General features: G+C 54.1%; 12 protein-coding genes across 12 annotated transcripts; 6 read left to right on the top strand and 6 right to left on the bottom strand.

Annotated features, from left to right (window-relative positions):
- Positions 1-454: 454 nt before the first annotated feature.
- BAUCODRAFT_54508 (uncharacterized protein) lies at positions 455-981 on the top strand (the record flags this gene model as incomplete). Its single annotated transcript, XM_007678042.1, has 2 exons — positions 455-684; positions 741-981. Coding segments are annotated over 2 exons (471 nt in total), but the record flags the coding sequence as incomplete, so codon positions are not given.
- A 131-nt stretch (positions 982-1,112) lies between these two features.
- Positions 1,113-2,975, bottom strand: BAUCODRAFT_24313 (uncharacterized protein; the record flags this gene model as incomplete). The annotated part of the gene is made up of 1 exon (XM_007677808.1): positions 1,113-2,975. One exon carries the CDS (start codon positions 2,973-2,975, stop codon positions 1,113-1,115), a length of 1,863 nt encoding a protein of 620 aa, XP_007675998.1.
- Positions 2,976-3,091: 116 nt separating this feature from the next.
- BAUCODRAFT_148152 (uncharacterized protein) lies at positions 3,092-4,601 on the top strand (the record flags this gene model as incomplete). Its single annotated transcript, XM_007678390.1, has 4 exons — positions 3,092-3,214; positions 3,602-3,731; positions 3,785-4,038; positions 4,104-4,601. 4 exons carry the CDS (start codon positions 3,092-3,094, stop codon positions 4,599-4,601), a joined length of 1,005 nt encoding a protein of 334 aa, XP_007676580.1.
- On the bottom strand, positions 4,555-6,437 carry BAUCODRAFT_480704 (glycoside hydrolase family 5 protein). The gene is made up of 2 exons (XM_007678389.1): positions 6,206-6,437; positions 4,555-6,149 (listed from the first exon to the last, which is right to left on the bottom strand). The coding sequence occupies exons 1-2, from the start codon at positions 6,301-6,303 to the stop codon at positions 4,766-4,768; spliced, it is 1,482 nt and encodes a 493-aa protein (XP_007676579.1). The 5' UTR covers positions 6,304-6,437; the 3' UTR covers positions 4,555-4,765.
- Positions 6,438-6,811: 374 nt separating this feature from the next.
- Positions 6,812-7,953, top strand: BAUCODRAFT_480531 (uncharacterized protein). The gene has a single exon (XM_007678388.1). The coding sequence runs from the start codon at positions 6,910-6,912 to the stop codon at positions 7,843-7,845; it is 936 nt and encodes a 311-aa protein (XP_007676578.1). The 5' UTR covers positions 6,812-6,909; the 3' UTR covers positions 7,846-7,953.
- A 113-nt stretch (positions 7,954-8,066) lies between these two features.
- On the bottom strand, positions 8,067-8,414 carry BAUCODRAFT_46483 (uncharacterized protein; the record flags this gene model as incomplete). Its single annotated transcript, XM_007678018.1, has 1 exon — positions 8,067-8,414. A coding segment is annotated over one exon (348 nt), but the record flags the coding sequence as incomplete, so codon positions are not given.
- Positions 8,415-9,295: 881 nt separating this feature from the next.
- BAUCODRAFT_148148 (glycoside hydrolase family 3 protein) lies at positions 9,296-12,076 on the top strand (the record flags this gene model as incomplete). Its single annotated transcript, XM_007678387.1, has 3 exons — positions 9,296-9,385; positions 9,443-10,250; positions 10,308-12,076. 3 exons carry the CDS (start codon positions 9,296-9,298, stop codon positions 12,074-12,076), a joined length of 2,667 nt encoding a protein of 888 aa, XP_007676577.1.
- Positions 12,077-14,041: 1,965 nt separating this feature from the next.
- BAUCODRAFT_148147 (uncharacterized protein) lies at positions 14,042-14,686 on the top strand (the record flags this gene model as incomplete). The annotated part of the gene is made up of 1 exon (XM_007678386.1): positions 14,042-14,686. One exon carries the CDS (start codon positions 14,042-14,044, stop codon positions 14,684-14,686), a length of 645 nt encoding a protein of 214 aa, XP_007676576.1.
- An 18-nt stretch (positions 14,687-14,704) lies between these two features.
- BAUCODRAFT_480558 (uncharacterized protein) lies at positions 14,705-16,543 on the bottom strand. Its single transcript, XM_007678385.1, has one exon. It carries the CDS (start codon positions 16,433-16,435, stop codon positions 14,723-14,725), a length of 1,713 nt encoding a protein of 570 aa, XP_007676575.1. The 5' UTR covers positions 16,436-16,543; the 3' UTR covers positions 14,705-14,722.
- Positions 16,544-17,130: 587 nt separating this feature from the next.
- Positions 17,131-19,203, bottom strand: BAUCODRAFT_69473 (uncharacterized protein; the record flags this gene model as incomplete). Its single annotated transcript, XM_007678061.1, has 2 exons — positions 17,131-17,232; positions 17,365-19,203. The coding sequence occupies 2 exons, from the start codon at positions 19,201-19,203 to the stop codon at positions 17,131-17,133; spliced, it is 1,941 nt and encodes a 646-aa protein (XP_007676251.1).
- Positions 19,204-20,702: 1,499 nt separating this feature from the next.
- On the top strand, positions 20,703-20,936 carry BAUCODRAFT_122549 (uncharacterized protein; the record flags this gene model as incomplete). The annotated part of the gene is made up of 1 exon (XM_007678384.1): positions 20,703-20,936. One exon carries the CDS (start codon positions 20,703-20,705, stop codon positions 20,934-20,936), a length of 234 nt encoding a protein of 77 aa, XP_007676574.1.
- An 804-nt stretch (positions 20,937-21,740) lies between these two features.
- BAUCODRAFT_480367 (uncharacterized protein) lies at positions 21,741-23,716 on the bottom strand. The gene is made up of 5 exons (XM_007678383.1): positions 23,426-23,716; positions 23,268-23,372; positions 22,761-23,218; positions 22,366-22,711; positions 21,741-22,312 (listed from the first exon to the last, which is right to left on the bottom strand). The coding sequence occupies exons 1-5, from the start codon at positions 23,600-23,602 to the stop codon at positions 21,851-21,853; spliced, it is 1,548 nt and encodes a 515-aa protein (XP_007676573.1). The 5' UTR covers positions 23,603-23,716; the 3' UTR covers positions 21,741-21,850.
- Positions 23,717-23,763: the final 47 nt, after the last annotated feature.

Genomic DNA, 23,763 nt, shown 5'->3' with positions numbered 1-23,763 from the left:
GAGAATGTTTGCCTTCAGAAGTTCGCGTAAAGTGGCGCGCGTGGACACGTGACCTGATCTCGTCTCGAATGCAAGGCTCCGATGTCTCCCAGCGCTTCCGCCGCTTCCAAGTGTCTTCCCACTTCAACCGTATTGATGATGAGGTTTGTGGTGCTCGCAGCATGTACGATACTAAGGCCTAGCCCTACACGAAAGCGTACCGCTGTCTGATCGCTTGCATTCTACGAGGCGCGGCATTACAGTCCGCAGCTCTGCTGGGGGCCTAACTGCAGGGTCGAAGTATCATGTCTCTCATGTCGTAAGGCGTGCCCTCATACCGGCCATCGTCCTGAACCCTTATGTCCCGTTTGGTACGCGTCTTGTCCCTTCCACCCATCGGTCTGATTCCCCACTGTCCTTCCTCGCCGCAATGAAACTCGCAAAAACAGTGTCGGCGTTGCTAGGCCTATTAAGCACCGCAACAGCTAGCAGTAATGCCTCCTACTTGCAGGCTACAGCCATTGTCACGAACGCGAACAACCACTCCGAACTACAGTGCTGGCAATTCACTTCGCCGGTCAACATTTCAACTACCGCAGGAGTCTCTGGTTCGATAACGTTCTCGTTCGCCAATACCACGAGCACTGTCTATACCGTAATTCCACCACGCTTTAATGGGGGTACCCATACTGCACCAGCCGCCCAGTTCGTCCACGATCTCGTAGACTAGCAACATACTCATACGCTGACGCCGTTGGCAGGGTTGTAGCTTTCGTATCCGGCCTTGCTCACATTACGCTTCCGGTCGCTGTCCACGGCAACAGCAGTCTGGACGAAGCTTGGGTTCTCGGTGGGCCAGACGGCTTGATCGTCGCGGCAGACACATTAGGTGCCGGCCACATCACGACTTACCCCAGCAACGAGCCGACGGTGGCGCTCCAGGCCCCCTTTGGGAGTGCGAGTGACATCCCTGCGCACTCCGTTGTACACAGTGGGCCGTGTCACTTCAATGTGCGCGGAAGCCAAGTTGTCAAATGATCGCTTCAAGGCTGAAAGGCGGGATCGTACAGACTGTATCCAGGAAACGTAGCCATAACATCACAAAGGTATCGTCACCTTCCCAATATTTGCCGTCACCGCCGGGTTGGGGATTCATCCCCCATCTCACTATCACCATCTCTCGAACCAACATCCGTCCAGCTATCAGGCGTAACGACCCTATCTCCTTCCTCTGAAAGCATGTCCAGATCACTATCGTCAACGACATCAATGACCTCCACGTTCGAAATCTCACTCCGCGCCCTCGACTGCGAGCGCGATGGCGTTTGAGGGGGCAGTGAAGCGTAAGTCTCCGAGTCAGACTCGACGTCCGTCAAAAAGCCGAGGGTAGGCGTCCTTGTGTCTCCACGTGGCGGCACGTCTTCCAGGTCCACCAGATGAGGAAGGTCGTTGTCCATAGTTCGCAAGCTAGCAAGCGGTGATGCAGAAGACGGCGCGGAGTAGAAGCTCGCTTCCATCAGCTGCGGAGCTGGGCTAGATGCCGCTTCCCGGACCGGGTCGTTAGGTAGACTTGGTGGGCTCGAACGGACTGGTAAATGCTGCGCTTCAACAGCGGCGAGCGTCGCACGTGTAAGCTCAGGGGTCAGACGGTAGAGCTCATCATTCAGTTCTGACGGTGCATGTTCGCCTCGCGACAGTAGCTCCTGCGCAGGCGAGAAGTGGTGGTCAAAGACTGTTGCCCAATCACTGCGCCCTTGCGATAGTCCAGAACCGAGACGTGGACTGAGAGGCGTAAGGTCCACAAGAGGCTGGTCAGCAGGTGTGTCAGCAGGCGTATCAGTGACAGCTCTCTCTGCAGTCTGCGCCGCCTTGCGTTGGTTCGTATCCTTCAAGCTGGCCTCGATGGCAGCTCGAAGCTCGGCGTCGTCCTCGTCCGTCTCCGACTGGCTGGCATTGCGTCCGTTTGCGGCGCTGTCCGCTTCAGAAAGCGACAACGCAATGGCGAGCTGTTCTTCGTAGCTTAGCTCTTCGTGATTGACCGCTGTTGCCTCTGCGGATGGTTTGTGTGGCAGAGGAGAGTAGCTGCCAAGCACAGGTCGCACATTTGGAACCTCTCGATTCAATGCGACCTTCGGCGGGACAGTCGGCTTCGGCGTCTCGCTACGGTCAAGTGCATACTCATCGCTGAATGGATCAGCGAGTCGTGAGCCTAGGCTAAAGGCGCTCATAGCAGCACTGGAACTCGATTCACCGGCTAGCAAGGGTTGGAGAAGGCGTTGCTCAACCTCACGCATCTCCTCTCGTATCTTCTCCGGGATGGGCACAGTTGATGGTGGTGAGAGCAGAGCATCTGCCGTCTCATCACCACGGACCTTGAGCTTCCCATCGTCGTCAACAAGCGCGTCGAATGATCTTGATGCTTCTCCAACAGAGGCTTGTGATTGTGCTACAGCCTTGCGTCTCTGCTGCATCTCATACATCTGCTGGTTCCTCTTGGCGAGGTACTCCCTACCCTTCCGTCGTCGCTCCTCGGCCTCATCTGGATCGCCCGGCCCGCGCACAGGTACCTTCCCGATGATACCCGAGCCACCAGACAGGCTACGTCCAGTCGCAAGTGCGGCAGCCTCTCTGCTGCCGGAAACCTCACGTCTTAGTCCTGCATCATTGACGGGCGAGCGGCCTTCAAAGGCGAAAGCTTCCGCTTGACGTCGGCTTTCGGGATCGAGTTCTTCGCCTATCGAGCGAAGCAGTTCGGCAATCTTGCGGCGTTGCTCTTCGATCCATTCCGCGATCTGTGGATTCTCGAGTACGGCGAGACCGAGAGCGGCAATGATGGAGAGGGAGATGACGATGCCTGCGGCCGATACTGTCAGCATGATCGGAATGTCTCGAAGTGTCGCATCGTGCGAGAATAGTGTGCTTGTCTCTATACTGGACACGCCTTGCATCTTGCAGTATGGTGGCGATGGCTTACCTTTGACTACGGCTGCCGACATCTGATTGGATTTGACCGATGTGATTGTGATGATTCTTCCTCGTTGTCCGATACACCCTCGACGAGAGATCAACACACCTGCAAGCCCAGTTATTGATAGCTTGTTAAACACTCAACATGCTTCTCAAGGTCGTTGATCCAGGCACCAGCTTAAGCAGCACAAGCTTGCTGACGACAATCAAGATACCGAGGAGGCGTTGCGAGCCGACTGCGCCACAAGGTGGGGGCACGGGTCCTGAAGTCCGGCTTGAGTGTTCATGCAAATCCCATGTCCTACACTGCATGCACGTAAACTCCCGTGAATCCTTCCCTTCCATTTCAGCCCCACACGTGCTGGCATATCGCAAGAGTAGCTCAATATGGGCATCACTTCGCCCAAGCCCTACCGCTGTCCGGCCGGTATAAGTGACATGCTCATAATGTAGGAACAAGACTTCGACACTCCTATACTCATGTTATTACTCTCTAACCCCTTCACTGCCGCTATCTGTCCTCCCGACCTGTACGCTACTCGTTCACGATATGGCACCGTCACTCGAGCAATATGACTCGGAATGGGTGACGGTAAGACCTCCGAGATGCGCGTGATGCAGTACATACTCTTCGTGTTATTGACAAGCCTGGCAGCTCATCAACGCTCTCGGCGGCAAGCTGCCGTTCTTGCCGCAGGATCCAGCGGCTAGACGAGATGCCTTCAATCACATGCTTGCTGAGAACGGCAGAAAGCTGCCTGTAACTGTCTCCGAAATCAGCACGAGTGTGTACTATACCCACCTAGCCCTTGATGCTCTACGCCTGACTGTGCTCCAGAGGACGTGCAGGTTGATGACAATGTCAGTGTTCGCATCTACCAGCCGTCTACCGCAAAGCAAGGTGGCAAGCTGCCTCTGCTAGTCTTCTACCATGGCGGAGGGTGGATAGCCGGAAACCTCGATATTGAGGACCATATGTGTCGCACGGTCTGCGGCGAAGCCGAGTGTATTGTCGTCTCTGTGGATTACAGGTTGACGCCTGAAGTTGACTTTGCCACGATGCTGAACGATTGCTTTGCAGCCGCCGAATGGGTAATTGCAAGATACTCCCACAAACTACGAGCTGTAAGCTGTGCCGGACTGACACCCATTTTTAGGCCCACAGCAAGGCGGCTGAGCTCAACGCCGATCCTCAGAGATACGGATACTGGGGCGGATCTGCCGGAGGTGCCCTCGCACTCGCTGCGGCATATCGTCTCATCTCGAGCGGCAAGCGCGACCATATATCAGCAATCATACTCATGTCTCCAATGTGTCTTCACCCGGATGCAACTCCGGAGAAGTATCGTCATTTGCATCGGTCGACTGTCGAGAACAGTGGTCTGGTACCCATTGTGACGTGGGACGATTGTGTAGCTTCGTACAGGGCCAACGACGTCCTACCTCCCTACGGCGACAGGAAGGCAGCGTGGTTTCCCACGTCTCTCGGCTCGGAAGCGCTGAAAGATATGCCACCAACGTACATCTACAACACTGATCTTGAGTGTATGCGGGATGATGGCACGGTGCTGGAAGCGGAGCTCCGTGATGCAGGTGTATCGACCAAGCGAGACGTAATGCCCGGCCTACCGCACTATTTCTGGGTCCTGCCGTAGATGGAGAAGACAGGAACGGAGATGCGTCAGAAGTTGGTTGCAGGTGTGAAGTGGGCGCTGAGTGCGAAGTCTCAGCCTTGATGGTTGTAGATTGACACTGGCCCCAGGCTGACGGGAGATGGTGAGCGGTAACAGATACCAGAGCAGCTAGTCTAAGCAGCCGACTAATCTTGTTCGAACTTCTCGTTCTTGTCGTAGCTTCCATCCATATCTGTCGGTCTCGTCCACCCCTCCTCCAAATCCGGTACCTCCGAATGCGCCATCAGCGCTTTGTTCAGCCCATCCCGCTGCATACACTGGTCAAAGTGGAAGCTTTTCGCGCACTCTTCCAGATCCTCCATGCTCATACCTCGGAACTGCTCCGCAAACTCGTCGGAGAGACAGCCGGACAGCCAACACTGGTTGATCAAGCGTGTGATCTGGCGCTCCGTGACCCAAGGTGTCGGATACTGATCCTTAGACGTCGGAGCATTCTTGTCAATCCACGCAACGAGCGGCTCGATGACCTCTTCAGCTTGTTTGCTTGGGTATCGGCCCCATGCGTTGAGCTGGAGGGCACGAGACTTCTTCAGGAAAGGAGCGATAGTCTTCATCCATTTACTGTCAGGGTTTACGTAGACCATACCCTGAACACCGATGTCTTTGTACAGCCAAATCGACCAATGGATCTTATACTTGTCGTATATCCGCAGTTGCTCATCGAGAACCTGATAACGTGCAGCGTTGGTCTCCTCATGATCCGGCTCTAGTTGCGGGTTTGCGTATACGGGCCCAAACTCGCCGTTCCAGATGGGCGTCTTGTGTTGGTTCATGAAATCCGCCTTACGCACGAATTGCCGTTCAAGTTTCGACTTCTGCTCTGGTGTGCCGGTGAACTTCTCGCCTTTGGGAAAGCCCATCATTGAGTAGTCGTGCAGTGCATATACGCAGTTGGGAAGGGTGTGCTCGAAGTGCTTCCACTCCATGGCGAAGGTATTGCCGTCCAGCCAGAGGATGTGGTCTGAGTCTATCTTACGGATCTCCTTCTCTATGCGATCGTAGTACTGCGGCAGTCGGTAATGTTTCGGATCGCAAGGCTCGTTGATGGGGTTGTAGCCAGCTACCCAGGGGTTGTCCTTATAACGCTTCGCTATCTCGCACCAGAGCCAGCAGACGCGATCTTGATGATCCTTGAAGTCCCAGAATGCGGCGTAGTTGGTCGTGTTGTCAGAATGCCAGTCCGGATTCTGCGCGCCAGGCACGGTATGAAGGTCCAGGATAGTGTAGATCTTGTGCTTGGCGCACAGATCTATAACGCGGTCAAGATGCTTGAAGCCGCCTTCCTTTAGCACACGAGGGTTCATATCATCTTCGAAGTGGCGGTAGTTGAACGGCAGGCGGAGACAGTTCATCCCTTTTGAAGCGAAGAATTCGGCATCCTTGTCCGTGAAGAAATACTCGTAAAATTTATCGAAGAAGTAGTCGTGCTTCTCCTTGCCCAGAACATTGATCATTGATTCGTGATGCTGGGACTCGTGACCCGGGTAGCCGGTGATAAAGTTCTCCATGCTGCCAACGATGATGAGCTTGCTGTTTCCTGCTCATTATGACAAGGGGAAAGTTACTTCAGCCATCCTCCCAAGCCCGCGCCGCGTAGAATGACCGGCTTGCCATCGTTGCCTACCACGCGGTCACCTTGCACTTTCAGTATGCCGGTGGACATGTTGGACAGGTACGTAAAGCACTGGGCGGGCAACAAGCAATAAACGAGGTGAAGGAACGATTAGAAGGGCAAAAGTATTATCACGGTCGAGAAGACTACTGATGTACGTCTTGAGAAGAGCCGTATGCAACCACAGATGGTTCCTAATCTTTGATAGCCATTCTGCAGTGCCCGCATATAGCTTCGGCAACCTGGTATGGCAAGATTCAGGCTAAATCGGCTGGCTTGGTAGACCACCTCGAGCTCAGGCGGCTCGCTGGCTTGATGTCATGTCGAACATCACAACATTGCAGCGGAATGCTTTGAGAGGCTCGGTAACAGTTGAACTAAGGTCAGATGAGACCAGGTTCAGTCAGCCAAGATGTTGTATACATTTAGCGTTCTGTGAGTTTGTTAACGACGCCACTGTCCATGCACGCACCCGGTTTGTGTCGCTAGTTTGTGTTGACTAAGCGAGCGCCACATTGTACGCCACACACACCCCACCATCGCTGCATGACTCTTCCCTAAAAAGCTCGCCGTTCACATGTGTGCAACGCGGTAGGCACACGACCAACTATATCAATTTGAATAAGCCTGCCACTGCGGCACCATCTAGTACTCGCCATGTCGCTCACCAACTGCCGTTTCTACGAAGAGAAGTACCCCGAAATTGACTCATTCGTAATGGTCAACGTCAAGCAGATCGCAGAAATGGGCGCATACGTGAAGCTACTGGAATACGACAACATAGACGGCATGATCCTGCTGAGCGAGCTCTCTCGGCGACGTATCAGGAGTATACAGAAGCTTATCCGCGTGGGGCGCAACGAGGTGGTGGTCGTACTACGTGTGGACAAGGAGAAAGGTTACATCGATCTGAGCAAGCGGCGAGTCAGCCCTGAAGACATTGTCAAATGCGAGGAGCGATACAACAAGAGCAAGATGGTGCACAGCATCATGCGACACGTTGCAGAGAAGACAAACACCCCGATCGAGGAGCTCTACCAGGATATTGGCTGGCCGCTCAACAAGAAGTACGGACACGCGGTGGACGCCTTCAAGCTGAGTATTACGAACCCCGACGTATGGAACGAGGCCACATTCAAGACCGACGTCATCAAGGACGAGCTGCAGTCATACATCAGCAAGCGACTCACGCCGCAACCGACAAAGGTCCGCTCAGATGTGGAAGTGACCTGCTTCGGCTACGAGGGCATTGACGCAATCAAGATTGCACTGAGGACGGCGGAGGCACGCAACACTCCTGAAACGCAAGTCAAGGTTAAGTTGGTGTCGCCACCGCTGTATGTGTTGACTTCGCAAACTCTGGACAAGGGCGATGGCATTGCCGTGCTCGAGCAAGCGATCAAAGACATTGACCAAAGTATTCGGGCTGCGGGCGGCTCGTGCGTGGTGAAGATGGCGCCAAAGGCGGTGACGGAAAGCGACGACGCCGAGCTGCAGAAGCTGATGGACCAGCGGGAGAGGGAGAACCAAGAAGTCAGTGGTGATGAAGATGAGAGTGAGAGCGACGAGGGTGTCGTTGCCACTGGCGACTAGACGCAATAGTAGGCTGGGTCGCATAGCGTTCGGAGTAAGGCAAATATATCATGGTAGCGAGATCGTGCGATCACAGAAAAGCGTTCGGGACGATTGCAGTCATCGACCTGCTTAGCAGCTTACACACCTTGCTACACAAGTAAGAAGGTGCCGTAGTCTGGTACCACCCGAAAGCATAGCCTGTTTCATGTGGATATCAGGAGCTTCTATGCAGCTCAAGGCTTTGCAACCTCTCCACCCTGCTTCTCCCAGTCTAGCCATGACCCTCTGTACTCGGCAACGTTCTTATAACCGTGCTGCTTCGCAAGCTGCGCGGCGGCACTACTCCTCACACCGGATCTGCAGTAGAACACCACTTCCTTGTCCAGTTCAGGTTTACTAAATCCTAGGCGATCTTCAAACTCCTCCTCCGGCAGGAAGATCGCATCCGGTTGCGACTTGATGGGGATGTTGATCGCCCCCGGGATGTAGCCAGCTTCGAATTCTGAAGGCTCTCGCACATCTATGATGAGCCGGTCTGGTGATGGAGAGGATGTATACTTTTGCATATCGGCGAAATTGTAGACTCTTCCATTCGCTGGAGCTGTATGCCATCGCGCCTGGGCGAAGACTGGTTTCAGCCCAGCGTTTAGTGATGGTTGCGGTCGAGGTCTTCGCGGCCCCACCATGGACTCGGTGTTTGCTCGTGTGCATATCCTACGCATGTTCAGGCTGAGCGCTACACGCGCCACTCTGCCAGGGAGGGTCATGGTGCCGTTGTCTTGGGGGGATTGTATATTGTTTGCACGGAGAATGTTAAGCCCTGCGAAGGTGGGTCTTGAATGTTACATCAGCAATCACAGCGGATATGCCTCGGTGCTAGGCGGATTCGACGAGCGCTAGAGAGCAAAGCTGCAATTAGATAGCTCAGCCATATATCTCTAAGAATGCTCAACCACAAGTCAGTATCACGATCGTATGCATCAGTCAAGCCTTCATTCCGACACAGTGACCCTCTCGACAAGGTATGCTGAATCGCGGCGAAAGTCCGACTTCCATTTCTGCACGGAGACTTCCGCTTCCTGCAGCCACGACCAAGTGATCGCCTCGCGCTCTCTCCGCACTGCCTTTTTATCCAGAGCAGCCTGCCGTTCTTTGTCTGTTTGTATCTTTTTGGCAGCAGCAGCATCAACAGACATAGCTTCGTGAGGGTGATTTTCCAATAATGGGCAGGCTCATGGAGCACTCAGACACAGTTGCGTCGCCGTCGATCGGTACGTCATCCGAATGGGCTGTGCTTATACGGTCCACATCTCCAAGACTCCGTATCCACTCAACGCTGAGTAACGACAACCCAATTGAATGGTCGTGTCTCGTTGGACGCGTAACGCAGGTTTGTTCAGGTAGGAGCGCACTTCATTTGTTGTATTCACTTTCATTCACTGCGTGCAGCTCTTCGTTGACGCCCAGCATGCGGTTCATTATTCAGACAGTGCTGCTGGCAGCTGCAGGTATCGCTCTAGCACAAGACTTTTCAAAGGAAGGCAACTTCGGCGCACCGGTAAGTAGTCCATGCAGACTGCTGATTTACAAAGCGGACAGTTGATGACGGCCGCAGTTCCCAGACACCACTTACCCTGGCTTCGACTCCACCAACCCTAGCACGATTGCTGGCAGTCGGACGAATCAGACCAGCCCACCGAAATATCCGTCGCCATGGGGTACTGGATATGGGGAATGGGCTGCCGCCTACGCCAAGGCTCGCGCCTTCGTCAGCCAGCTGACGCTTGAAGAGAAGGTCAACCTCACGACTGGGACAGGATGGGAGCTGGACCGATGTGTAGGCCAGACCGGCAGCATACCTCGTCTCGCCTTCCGTGCCCTCTGCCTGCAGGACAGCCCGGTCGGCGTGCGTGACACCGACTTCAACTCAGTCTTCCCTGCCGGTGTCAATGTAGCGGCGACGTGGGACACGGGTGTAGCGTTTGCCAGAGGTCAAGCGATGGGGCAGGAGCACCGCGGTAAAGGCGTCGACATGCAGCTAGGGCCTGTCGCTGGGCCTCTGGGCAGGGTGCCAGAAGGAGGGCGGAATTGGGAAGGTTTCTCTCCGGATCCAGTCCTGACGGGTGTCATGTTCGCTCAAAGCATACAAGGCATACAGAGCGCTGGCGTCATGACGAGCGCTAAGCATTACATCGCGTACGAACAGGAGCATTTCCGGTTAAAGGCCGACTCGGCAGGCTATGGCTTCACCATCTCGGACGGCTACTCGTCCAACATCGATGACGTGACGATGCACGAACTCTACCTCTGGCCGTTTGCTGATGGCGTGAGAGCCGGCGCAACGAGCGTTATGTGCTCCTATAATAACGTCAACAACAGCCAAGCATGCCAAAACTCGTACATGATGAATTATTTGCTCAAAGGTACGTCTGTTCCTGGTCGGTTACGCACAACCTACACCTGCTAATGCTGCTTTGTAGGAGAGCTAGGGTTTCAAGGCTTTGTCGTATCCGACTGGTTGGGCACGATGTCCGGAGTATCCAGCATTCTCGCCGGCCTCGATATGACCATGCCTGGAGACTCCAATGCCTACGATTCTGGTGATAGCTTCTTTGGCGCCAACCTCACCGTTGCTGTGCTCAACGGCACCGTGCCCATGTGGCGTATCGACGACATGGCAATGCGGATAATGGCAGGCTTCTTCTTCGTGGAAACCAATACGACAAGAGGACCGATCAACTTCTCGTCTTGGACGCTAGACACCGACGGCCCTGAACATTATTATGTCGGCCAAGGGTACACACAAATCAATGACCATGTCAATGTTGTCGGCAATCATGGCAGCTTGATCCGGTCTATCGGCGCTCGAAGCACGGTGCTGCTGAAGAATGTCAATAACACTCTGCCATTGACTGGCAAGGAGCAGCTTACAGCTGTCTTCGGCAACGATGCAGGACCTAATGTTAATGGCCCCAACAGTTGCTCTGATCGCGGATGCGACCTTGGCACATTGGGCATGGCTTGGGGCTCGGGCAGTGCCAACTTCCCATACCTAGTCACGCCCGATACCGCCATCCAGAACACGGTGCTGAGCGCTGGTGGCGCTTACGAGTCGGTTTTGGACAACCAGCAGCTGGCCTCGATCGGCGCCTTGGCGCGCAGAGCGAGCGTTAGCATCATCTTCGCCAATGCTGATTCCGGCGAGTTCTACATCCAGGTTGATGGTAACTTGGGCGACAGGAATAATCTAACCTTCTGGCAAGGTGCGGACACGGCGATTTCAACCGTTGCAAGCAACTGCAGCAACACGGTTCTGGTCGTCCATTCGGTTGGACCAGTCATGCTGGAGCAGTATAAGCGGCATCCAAATATTACTGCGATCTTGTGGGCCGGCGTACCAGGCCAAGAGTCTGGGAACAGTATTGCAGATGTGCTGTACGGCCACATCAATCCCGGTGCAAAGCTGCCCTTCACCGTCGGCTCGAATAGGTCCGAATACGGAACAGACGTTCTGTACACACCAAACAACGGCGCACTAGTTCCTCAGCTCGATTTCGAAGAAGGCGTCTTTATCGACTATCGCGCTTTCGACAGGCGCAACATTACACCAACGTACGAGTTCGGATTCGGCATGAGTTACACGTCATTCAACTACAGCAACCTTCGCATCACCAAGCTCAACGTCTCCGACTACGTACCCTTCTCCGGCTACACTCCGCAAGCACCTGTATACGGTAATATGAGCCTTAACGCCTCTGACCATCTCTTTCCGGCCAACTTCAGCAGAGTGCCGTTATATCAATACCCTTGGCTGAACACTACGGACCTCGCTCGAGCGTCAGCGGACCCACAATATGGTTCTTGGAGCTTCGTGCCAGAAGGTGCGCTTGATCAAAGCGCGCAACCTATACCACCTGCCGGCGGTGCGCCTGGCGGCAACCCGATGCTTTACGACGCTCTATATCGTGTGCAGGCGACCATCACCAACACGGGCTCCGTAGCTGGGGAAGAGGTACCGCAGTTGTACATCTCTCGAGGCGGGCCTTATGACCCTGTGAGAGAGCTGAGAGGCTTCGAGAGGCTGAGCATCCAACCGAACACTTCTGCCACCTTCAGCGTGGACGTGCTGCGTAGAGACATCATGAGCTGGGATACGGTGGCGCAGAACTGGTATGTCCAGAACACGACTAAGACGGCATGGGTAGGGAGCAGTAGCCGTGATCTAAGGCTGCAAGGCGTTTTGCCATGAGCGCACCGCATGGTGGGGCAGAATGTGGAGGCACACGGAACGGTAATTTCTAATGGAAGACTCGAAAAGCATAGACGATAGAACATAGACCACTTTGCACAGGATAGACGCGCAAGCAAGCCGCGCGCTACGCGAGCAATCGGACCGGCCACCCTTGACCAGGCCATGCATTAGAATTGTTCCTCATCTGGAACCCTCTCTGCCTAGGTGAACTATTGTTGCCCAGCGGTTTACTTAATGCGTTGAAAAGCCACGCTACCGTCGATGTCTGTACGCATTCTCATCGATATACAATAGCGAACCGTCTCAGCCATAAGCATCTCCAAAATTCGTTAGGCGACGTGCGAACGTGCCGTTCACCGGGCCCGACTCCGGCGCCGTAATTGCGTGCTGGACCACTCGGACCCTCGTCGCCATCTTGTCTATCTCAAGCATGCAGGTCTCTGGAAGTTCTATACGACATGGTGATGCAGACTCGACAACTTCGGACAGTGCTGAATGCACCCGTCACTCTTGAACCTCCGCAGATGGCCATATACCGCCCATTTAGTGACCTGTCAACATTCGACCGGGCTGACGGTTCGAACACGCGATCGAAAACGGCTCGGCCGTTGGAACATCCCTGCAAACTCTCACGAGACGCGTCCCCTAAATCAACTACAGATCCTACGTATGGGTACGTTCATTGTAGTCTTGTCCCTCAGTGACATCCCGTAATATTACTTATCGGATCCAGCCGCCTTTCGATCCACCGCACGACATGCTTGGCCAAACCCGTCGCGTAATTTGCGGCCGGCAATGGCTTCTCACACACGCGCGCTCACGTCTTCCCGTTGTTTAACGAACACGGCACAAGAGCACCTACCAAGGATGTCGTAGTACTGGAAGACCCCTCAGCTCCACAATTTCCGGTCTTTGGGGTCTATACATGGATATGTCCTGCATGAACCCGGTCAGCTGTCAGCCTATCTGTGCGACTCCAGACGCGCCTTGTCCTTTTTCGAGTTCTGCCCATCGAAGAACACCCGATGGAGCACAAGACTCGCAGCCGTTATTGATGCCCCTCACGGACCGGCCCTCTGTCATCGCTTCATGTTCGCGTCTCGCGTTTTAACGTCTTTAGCACACGATGTTGTTGCGCCTTGCCGGTAGAACTTCAGTTTCCTGCTCGGAGTTGTAGTCCCTCTTCACACCTAATACGGCAGAGCACGACACGGCTTCCATACGAGCTCTTAATCCCCGCTCACCAGACTCAAGTACAACTCTACCAGAACGCAAAGATCAGCCGCAGCGATGTTGGAGCCTCGACGATTACGATCGATCGTCTTCTGGTTTGGCATTGGAATATGCTCGATTGCAGAAATATGCCTTGCCGCACTGCTCATTAAGTCCTACACCGCTGACACGCTATCTCCGAGACGGGATCTTGCTTTGGCAGCATCAGTTTTGGATCTCTGCAGTCTAGCAGTCTTTCTGCCCGCCCTAGCGTTGACGACAGCGACAAGTCGAGCACCAGGCAAGACAACACTGATAGCAACCTCCGTCGGGCTGGCAACCATATCCGCTACGTTGTCTATGGTGGCGCTCTGCTGGCTACTGGCAGACCGTACTGTTGGACGTGCTTACCGATTTGCCGCAGCTGGCATTGCTTGCTGGACAATCGTGGTATTCTTTCAGACAGGCTTGTACATCTACATACTGAGGCCTGGTGAACGCACCCGAGCCCAGCAAAGTGGCGAGGAGTCAGTTGTCCGAGGGTCACCCTCGCAGTCAGTAAAGAACCGCCTTTCCGTGCATCTTGCGGCCCTGAAGCCGCCGCCTTCGCTCAAATTCCAACCATCTTCCGGAGCAAGCACGCCGGACTTGTGCGCGTACACTGACAGCCCAGCATCTTCTTTACGCGGTCCACTAGGTCAGGCTCTGCGTCCTATGACTTCAAGGTCGCGCCTCTTGCGTCGATCCTTCATGTCCGCGGACGCACGCAGTCAGCGAGCTGAGCGGACGGTATCACTCGATACCCAGAGGCACAACGATGGCTTCGAGACATGGGATACCTCCGAGGTGCAGCTAACGCCTGACGACGAAGACGGGTCGCCTGTGATCACGAAGCGTACAAGACCGCTCGAAACGATACCAGGCAGCAGGCCCGTTTCTCCGGCGAAGCCACTCGACGGCCCTTTTCCGGAGGAGGCACTCAAGATGGAGCAGACGCTTCCCGACTCGCCTATGCAGCCACTGGAATCTGCTCTGCCTCTTCATGAACTCTCACCGAGTCGTCGGTCTAGTACGACACGGTCACACATACACCCCCTTTTCCGGCCAGAGTCGCCGCTGCCGCCGCCTCTGCCTTCACCAGGTACTGTTATAACAGCATCGCCACTTGCGGGACAGATTGTAAGCCAGGAGCAGGCATTGAATGGGAGATTGCTCAATGGAGCGCAAGGTCAGAGGCTAGAGAGCGGGCATGCAACGCCACAGTCACCGACACGTAGTCGGGCTCAAAGTCGTAACGGCAGCATACAGAGCGTGAACGTGGAGTCAGCTTGTCCACAGGAAGGCCTGCCAAGTTCGCCGCTTTGCAGAGAACACGGTTACGGTGACGCTGTATAGTGGATATGCTCCTATGCTGTAACGATTAATATCATCTTAACGCGGTGTGCGAACTCTACTATATACAAGAATATATGGATCCGCCCCACCTCTGAGACTGTCGGATTCCGGGTCGTAAGTCTCGGACCCACATCTCGGGCGTTCCACTTCGTTCACGTTTCCCAACCAACGAGAGTGTTTGACGTTGTCATCGACGCACACAAACGTCTTGCCGTCCATCTCGCGCACTGCGGATACGTAGTGACCACCCTTGGTACTGCTACCCTGGTGAGCCACGCAGCCGTCCAGACGATACATGAGCGGCTCCTCGTCCACAGTATACTCGCCAAGGTTGAGGTACTCTTCGTAACCGATCTTGGTGCGAAGCTTTCTCATGACCACGTTACCTTCAGCATTAAGGTCCTGCTTCCCCCTCTCGAGACGAATCACTAGGATTTCCGGAGGCCGCGTGATGAGCAGCTTCCGTTGACGCTTCTTCATCGCGAGCTTCCCAGCGCATTTCCCATCCGTGCAAGTGATACTCACAACGTCAGCGAAAATTTCGCCACGGAGGTACTCGACAAGTAGCGTCCGACGCTCTTCGCTTCCAATGCTGACCAGTAGACCTACTGCGTCTGAAACTGGGTCCCGATATCCAGTGACATTGCCGCAGTCTTCGCAGATCCATTGACGCTGGAGCTCAAACTTGAACAGTTCGGCTGTAGAGCGGTGGTCTTCAGGAGCATCTGCCTCACTCACGGTGACGTTTGCCTGCTGTGGAGCTGCATCTATTCTTTCCTTTTCCTGAAGCGACGCCACAAGGAAGGCAAGTAGCTCGAACGGATCGTTCTGGTCGTTCCTTAGCAGATCGTTCATGAATTCGCGAGAGCAGAAGGATTTATTTGAATCTTGTTTCAACGCCCTTGTGAAAGTCTGGATGCTGCGTTCAAGTGCCCTGTCTAGCTGGACTGGCGTCTCGAAGATGGTCTGCCAGTATACCCGAAAGAGCGCCTGCAAAGCGCAAACGGCACACATTCGCGCTGACTCGATCTTTCCGTCTCTATGTTCGCAGGTTTGATGCGAGTTGAGCAGGTACCGGAAGAATGCGGGCTGATGAACAAGAACCTGCATAAGGCTGTTGCGATAGCAGTCCACCCCCTCGTTCACGATACCTTTTGTATGGTAGGTCTTGATGCCTCCAATGCGTTGCCACGGCTTGGAGATTCGACCATCTTTTACACGTGCATCAATAGGTCTGTTCTTGTCTGGAGTTGATGCCTTGTTTGACCCGGCGGCTGTCGCGCTGGTTGTAGGTACCGACTGAGGTTGTGCAATTGAAAGACTGGCGTGTCGGACCCATCGCTGTGCCATCCATTGCAACAGTGTTGTGGCATACTGCGCTATTATTGCGGGTGGGTCGTTGTGGAACTGGGTGAAAGTCGGAGCCTTTGGAGTGCTGAGTGGCTTGGCTGCCTGCTGCTGCTGATCACCAGGATCCACTGGCTGGTCCTCACCATCTGCCAACGAGTCTTTGGCCTTGGACATGCTAGACACAAGGCATTCAACATCCAAGGACTGCGCCAGTTTCTTTGTCATGGCTTTGTATTTTGACAAAGGAATGCAAGGTTCTTCCTTCTTCGGGTACTTCTTACGCCGAGTCTGCTCAACCATACTGTCGTCTGATAAATATTGACTGTGTGAGAGATAGAAGAGACGGGTGTTGTTGTGAAGAATACGCTGCAGAGGCACAGAAGAAAGGGAAGTATACATCACCTTGTTGTTTGTTAGAAGTGCATTGTCCTTCCATTAAGACGGCAATGAGTGTAATCTTATTGCATTCGGCGAAGAGGGTGAGCTTTTGACAATGGCTGTAATCATTCTTGCAAGGCCAGCTGAGACCGAGAGGGCACCGCACTGTTGTGTTGACTTCACTTTCGATGATGGCTTGGACCACATGTTGCAATTCTGAGCCTTGTTTCGATCTCGATAAGGGTAATAAATATGCGTGCCTATCAAGATGGCACCAGTGTCTGAATGCATGAATGTCAAAGTGTACCTAGGTATGGTGAAGTTAGGACTGAGGTCTGCGGTTCAGGAGGGTTTCGGAGAGGCAACCAAGGCAACCTCCGCCGCAAAGAGCCCGTCCCCAGAGAAGCTTGGTTGCCATAGCGCCTTCCGGATTGTATTGGGGCTCAAAGTCCGTACCTCGACATAAGAAAGGCACACGAAGAAGCTCTTTATGAGTGGGTGATTCTGCATTCACGCCGTTCTAACCTCATCGGCATCGAACGGTGTGGAAAGCTAAGAGCTAATACTACAGATGGTGAAGCCGGCAAGACATTCGTGCCCTTCTCAGCGCACCTACCAAGCCTGCAAGATCTCTACCAGTCTCCATACAGCAGAGTCGGTAGTACAGGATTCGGAAGGTGCAAGTGCGAAGAGGGCAAAAGTGCATATCGTCGGGATCACAGATGGAAGTCTTTCCAACCCCCAACCCACTCAACATCGGAATCCATTCCGATCTCATCATCGCAGTCATCAAATTCGGTATTGAGAAAAGTTCTCTCCTGCTTAGGCGGTGGAAGCGGAGGGGACGGTGACGGCGCCTTTAGCGCATCCGGAGACATCATATGCTCCCTCCAGTTATTGTTGCGAGACCAAGCGTCACTCGTTGGACTGTGCTCTTTGCGTTCCCAGACGCGGCTGTTGTTCACGGATGTAGAGCGAAGTCGTGTGGGACTGCCTTGACGCCAGCTGCTGGTCTTCTCATGAGAATCGGCTTGCGACCGTTGCCTTCTGCTGCTCGAGAACGGCGTGAAGTTCGAAAAGTTGTCGGAGTACTTAGTCTTCTGTGGGGTGATCGTAGCTGGTTGGGTGACAATGGTCGATGACGGAGCAGTGGCCTCTGCACGAGCGCGACGGAAATTTCCCAAAGCAGCCCACTTATCCATGATTGAGTTCGAACGTTGCTTGGGTGACTGCGTCTGCTCAACCTTCTTGTCGGCTTCAACTAATTGACGGAGCGGGCTTGCAGTGCCGGAGCGCGTGTTGACGTCGATCTCAGCAAGACCTGTACGAGCCAGACCCTGCCTCGGCGTAATGCTCCCACGACCCTCCTCGCGAATGGCATGTAGGTGAGGAGTATTCGGCTTGGCGGTATCGACGCGCTCAACGTTCATGCCGGCTTCAGAAGACGTCGCCTCTTGCTGATTGATCTCCTCATCTTCGTCGTATAGGTCACTCCAGCTCTTCGAAAAGCCACCACTCTTAGGCCCATTTAGCGTAGCAAGCTTGCTACCAGGTCGCGAGAAGCTGATTGGCAAAGATCCAATGAAGGTTGACAACGGTTTCGAGACGGACGACTTGGCCGACTTGTACGACATGCCAAGGCCAGAGTCAACATTGGAGGAGAGCGAAGCCTCATCAGTGTCGATGTATTGCCACTCGGATGACTTGACAGAGGCAGGATACAGCTCTTCGTCGCGAATAGTCGACAGTTGGCGCGGTGTCTTTTGTGGCGTCTTAAGCGCACTTGCAGCCCATGGGAAGGAATCTGTGCCAGCTTGTGGGCTGGTAATGGACGGGGTGCGAAGCGGTTCCCGAGCAGCAGTAGCAATTGGGACCAAAGCAATGTGGTCAGTTGTGCAGAAGTCGTCCAAGGTCTCGTCGTCCGTAGTGAAGGTAGTGGCTCTTGTGAGAGCATCGCGTACTGCGGCCAGAGAACGGTATGCAGGATCAAGAGCCAGCGAGTGCACTAGGATATTGAAGGTATCCTGTGACATGTTCGGGAAGATATCGAACAATGTCTCTCGGTTGCGGGCAAAGTCGGCGAACAATGGATCCTTCTGGGTTGGCGTAGCGAAAGGGTTGCGCTGAAATAGTACGTTGAGCAGCACAATGCCGATGGCCCAAACGTCTGCAGACGCAGGCGAGTATCCGTACCCATAGACAGATGAATCATACTGCTCTGGTGACATATAGCGGTCTGAGCCAACAGCGAACTCTGTCGACCACGTGTCCATCGTCGCGAGCCCGAAGTCGCCAAGCTTCATGGTACCGCTCGACGTGAGGAAGATGTTTTCGGGCTTGATGTCGCGGTGATACACGCCGTTGGAGTGGAGGTGGTCGATTGCGCTGACCAGCTGCAGCATGAAGTCTCGAACATGCTCCGTCTCGAGCGGGCCACGACCGAGCCGGATAGCTTCGTACAAATCACCATTGCTGCAAAGCTCTATCACCATGTATTGATGATGGTCCGTCTCGAAATGGTGGATCAAATTGACAATATTGGGGTGCGAGCTGAGTCGAGAGTGGATAGCGAGCTCTTCCGAGCGCTCATCGATAGCAATAGCAGTAGGGCAGGCGCTGTGCTGCGGGGCTCCAGCCTTGGGTATGCATTTGATAGCCACGTCATCGCCGGTGATGGTGTCTTTGGCGGCAAAGACCATTCCGAAAGAGCCATGATTGAGCGGCGAGACTGTCAGGAACCTATCGCCGAGTAACTTTCCTTGTACAAAGCCATCACGCATACAGTCCATCGAGATGGTTTGTCCGCTCGGTCAGTATGTTGATTCCAGAAGCCCAACGGGAGTCCTGAGAGGTAATATGGACGAGAAAGTCGCTAGGCAGGATCTCACGGCGATGCCCGCCCACAAAGCCTTGAAAAGGCAGCAACACTGCTGTTTCACCTCGTAAGCGGAAGGTGTATGCTGGATAATTTTTAGAAGCTGCGGTCGCAACCAAAATAGGCTCGATCAAAGCCAGTGTGCGCAGTCTTTTTGGTATGCAGGTGAAAATGAATGCTTCGTCTTCAACAAAGAGCCACAGCAGTCTCCAGTGTTGCTCAGTCAGTCCTCGTCGCCAGTGCTTAACTCCGTTCGCTCCAAAATCCCCAAGGGTATCAACAACGCTTGCTTGATGGTAAAGCCCGCTCAGGCAGACAAGAGAAGGTGATAGCTATCGTTATATGTTCATGAGTACAGTAGTGGTTGAATATGTCCAACGAGTGGAGTGGCAGTGGAGAAGCGGTGCCAGCGTAGAAGGAAACCAGCTGAAGTTCGTATCAGCTGCTCACGAAGAGGTCGGGTGGAGTCGTGAAATGCAGAATTGAGTCGTGATCGCGTCAAGTGTCGGATGGTAGTAGTACAACAAGTACTCGTAAAACGTATGGATACACACTTAAGGAATGAGTAGGTCGGTAGCAGTTGCCTGCGCCAGGTGGTGCCTTTATGTGCGGCGTTACGACCTCATCGGTAGCGTCAAAGAGCCAGCCTGCGTGCGTGCGGGTAGCCTTTGCGAAGTGTTGATAAGAAAGCTCCGAAACAGTGCGTGCTGATGTCGTGCACTGTCCGGACCACCGATGACGAAGCTGCCGACCGCAGCCGGTTCGAGTGGTCAACTGTCTTGAAAGGAGCTGGGATGGCCTCTTCGCTCTGCGTGCGAATAGTGCGGTGAAGAAGGTGTGTTGGATGGATTATGAAGGTCGTAGGTGTGTAAGATGGTAGGTGTTATAGAAGTAGAGTCGTCGTGATCACCACGGTAGAAGTGGAATGTGGGGTGGCAGAGCAACAGACTGGAAGGAGCGATCTGTCGCCGAGTGGCAGGTACGAGAGGAGTCGAAGTCGGTTTGTTGGTAGCGGTCGTCCTGTAGGTGTAAAAAGTATGTGAGGGTATGAAGGTGGACTAATAGCGGTGTACAACAAGGCAGAGTGGGATGGATGGGAAGCGGGACTGGGAGAGATGCGGGCGAGAAGATGGCGTTGCAGCCTCGACGGGGTGCTTCGTTGATTGGATGCAGCAGGCTGCGGCACCAGCGCCAGCGCCAGCGCCCGCACCATGCGCACGGACTCTTCCAAGAATGGAACCGGGCTTCGGCAACGGCACGTTTCTCACGAGTTCCTTGATCTTCCAGACAAACAACGTGATGAACAATGCTGTGATCGTCATCTGACTTGATAGAACATGCGGCTCATATTAAACAACAACGTATAGCAGAAAGCCGTGCTTCGTCATCCTTTGTGCCTTGGTAGCAGATGTCATGCCTGCCGAAGGGAAGCCTGCACAGCCGGTTCGTAGACTCAGCGTCTCGCCAACGTTCCATGGTAGTTACACAAGTTACGCAGCACGAGGGGTGGTTGACGAGCTTCTTTCATCGACAAGGCCCCGCATCAGGCACGGACGTGTTCGAGAGCACTGTGTTGGCGCTGAAAGGCGATCTCGCTATCGAAGCGCCACGGGGAGAGCGGCAAATTGCACTCCGTCATTGACTTAGGAAGACCCCTCCAGATACATTAGCTCCCAAAGGAATGTACCTCACCAGCATAGAGCATGAACGCGGTGTGACTGCAGTCCAAAGCTCAACCTCAACCAAGACGAAAATTATTTCATGGTCACTATAGTCGACGTGCAGGAGTGCTAGCAAATGGGTACAATACCCCAGCACACCATCCTGCAGGTGCAACGACGCTTTCGCTTGCGTTGCATGATGCATAAGCTTGCCCGAGTGCGGAGCTTTTAACGACGGCTCCCAATGAGTGGTCACGAGACTTTTGCTAAACACACAAATACAGTTCGGAACAACCTGAATACAATCACACTCAGTCAACTCGGATAGCCTGGTAAGGTGTCGGTCTCAACCTTTGACTATTGATGGCTCCACGTGGTATGATCGCTGGCGCTCGATGTCCGGTCCGCTGTCGAGGCCCGCGCCGACACGGTCGTCAAGTCGATTGGCTCGGACCCTGTTTCTCCGCCCAGTCTAGAACGAGCCATCGCTCTTTGTATTCCGACTGTCTCATCGGACAGAGAGGACGGCAGCGACAGCGGTGTATAAACTGCCAGCGGTACAAGTTGTCACTAGCAACGCAGGAATCTGGTCAATATGTACGATTTACATACTCTCCACCCTATCATCGTCCGCCGTTACGAAGTGATTCTGTACGTTTAGCACACCGTTGCGTGCAGTAGGTTCATTAATGGTGGAGTCCACACCCAAGGACTGGTGTCGCGGCCCCGTTACGGCAACGGCACGCTGGACCTTGCTTGATAGCGTGCGCAGATGAGCGGTCGATTCCTTTTTGCCTGATGTTGCTCGTATTTGTAGGCTGTTGTACTATATCCTACCAGGTATTCCAGCAACAGTCAAGGGAGCCGCCACTGTACCAAACTACGAAAACATGTGGACGGCTATTGACTCGTGCCGAAGCCCTTTGGCACAGGCATTGCCTCTCTCCATCGTTGCCCGAACAGCATGAGAAGCAGTATTGGTCCGGAGCCGAGGACCAATGTCAGCGCACCCTGTGCGATGTATGAGTTCTGAAAGCCCTGGTTCTCGACCCACGGTAGGAGCCAGTAATTGACAGTGAAACCGAAGAGCTGTCGGCAGAAGATCATGGCAGCAGCTACGTAGGGCGCTTGCGGCTTATAGCAGTCAATGCCATATGCCATGCCTAGCGAGACGGTCTGCTGATAGCCAAAGATCGTGACGGCCATCATGCTGACAGGTCCGATCCAGTGAGTTTGGTGCTGAACACAAACGCCGAACCCGGCCAAACCAAGAGGCATCAGGATGAGTCCTGGTATAACTGGATGTAGGCGCATTTCAGGGATGAAGACGCCTCCGTTGCGTTTTAATCGGTACCGGATGTACTTTTGCCATGTTAGCATCGGCTCCGTCGTGCTGATCGGACTACTAGGCTTACCAAGTCTGACATGGGCCCTGCAAATGCTTCTCCAAGGAGGCAGCCGACCAGGAAGCCTGCGTTGGAGAGGCCTTGGGCGCGTGGGCCCCAGCCATAGACACCGCCGAAAGCGAGTGGAACGATGTTTGAGATTCCAATGTCGGGCAATGCGACCCCAAAGCACCACGATAGTGCGATGAGTCCGACCGAAGGGTATCTGAGCATGTAGAGAGGCCGGAAGAACTCAAGGAACGAAATGGGCCTTGGTGAGATGCGGCGGAACTCCATCTGCGCAAAAAGCCGCTTTCGCTTAGGCTGCACGCCCGCAGTGTTCTCGATATTCTCTGTCCCGAGATGGCGAATGTAGCTGTCAAAACTATTAGCGCTGCCGCTGAACCTTGTGTAATACGACTCACAGCGTCTCCGGCAGAAAGAAGAACATCATCACTAAGAACACGCCCGCAAAAATGGCCATTAGCCATAAAGACCATCTCCAACCTGCGTTCTCAATGACAGCGCCTGTGATCATAGGTGCGATGAAGGGCCCACTCTGGCCAATTGCGATCCAGCACCCGGTGTAGAGTCCTCGCTCGTGGAGGAAGTATACATCTGCGATGCTCCCGGCACCCACCGTGAAGGCTCCCGACGCGCCAAAACCTTGCAGCATCCGTGTGAAGACCTGGATGCCGTAGCTCTTGGCAACAGCGCAAGCGATGGATGACACCAGAGTGATGAACATTGCGAGCAGATAAACGGGTCGCCGGCCGTAGGTGTCGCATATCGGACTCCAGATGATAGGACCCAAGGCGAGCCAGAGGACGTTCACGGACACGAGGTAGGAAACATGGTTGATGTCCGTATGGTACGCCTCCGCCTACGCATCGTTAGCGTGCGATGACTGATTGAGAACCACGGAAGCGCACAATCGCCATGAAGCCTGGGATGATTCCCGCAGCGCAAAAGGCGATCATCAGCGACGAGCAGCAGATGCAGATCAGCACGCTGATTTTCCAGAAGAATGGCCAGTTCTGCTCGTAGTCAGCGCCGAGGTTTGCATCCCATGCGTTGGCTGCTGGCTTACTAGCGGATCATTTGGATCCGTACTCGGGGTCGGAACGAGCTCGATCCCATTGCGGGTGACATAGATGTTGCCGGTTGTGGTTCGGTGCACGACTTCATGATGCTCCGCAATCACAGCAGTCTTTTCGTCGCTGCTCGCGTGATGCAGGTGCACTGTGCCTGCGATATTCTCGTCCATTTTCGCTACCGTTGACACAATGTATATGGCTACGCTAACTGGGGACAAAGGAGTAGAGACTCTGTCAAGAAGGCTTCCAAAGACCTACACCACCTGCCTATTGATATCCATATATGCCCAGTCGTTCAAGGAGGCTTACAACTGCCGCGCCAGCTCGCGGG

The sequence above is a fragment of the Baudoinia panamericana genome (assembly GCF_000338955.1).
Source record: "Baudoinia panamericana UAMH 10762 unplaced genomic scaffold BAUCOscaffold_6, whole genome shotgun sequence".
Taxonomy (NCBI): Eukaryota; Fungi; Ascomycota; class Dothideomycetes; order Mycosphaerellales; family Teratosphaeriaceae; genus Baudoinia; species Baudoinia panamericana.
Note: the sequence above shows the minus strand (reverse complement) of the source record. Positions and strands in the feature narration are given on the sequence as shown.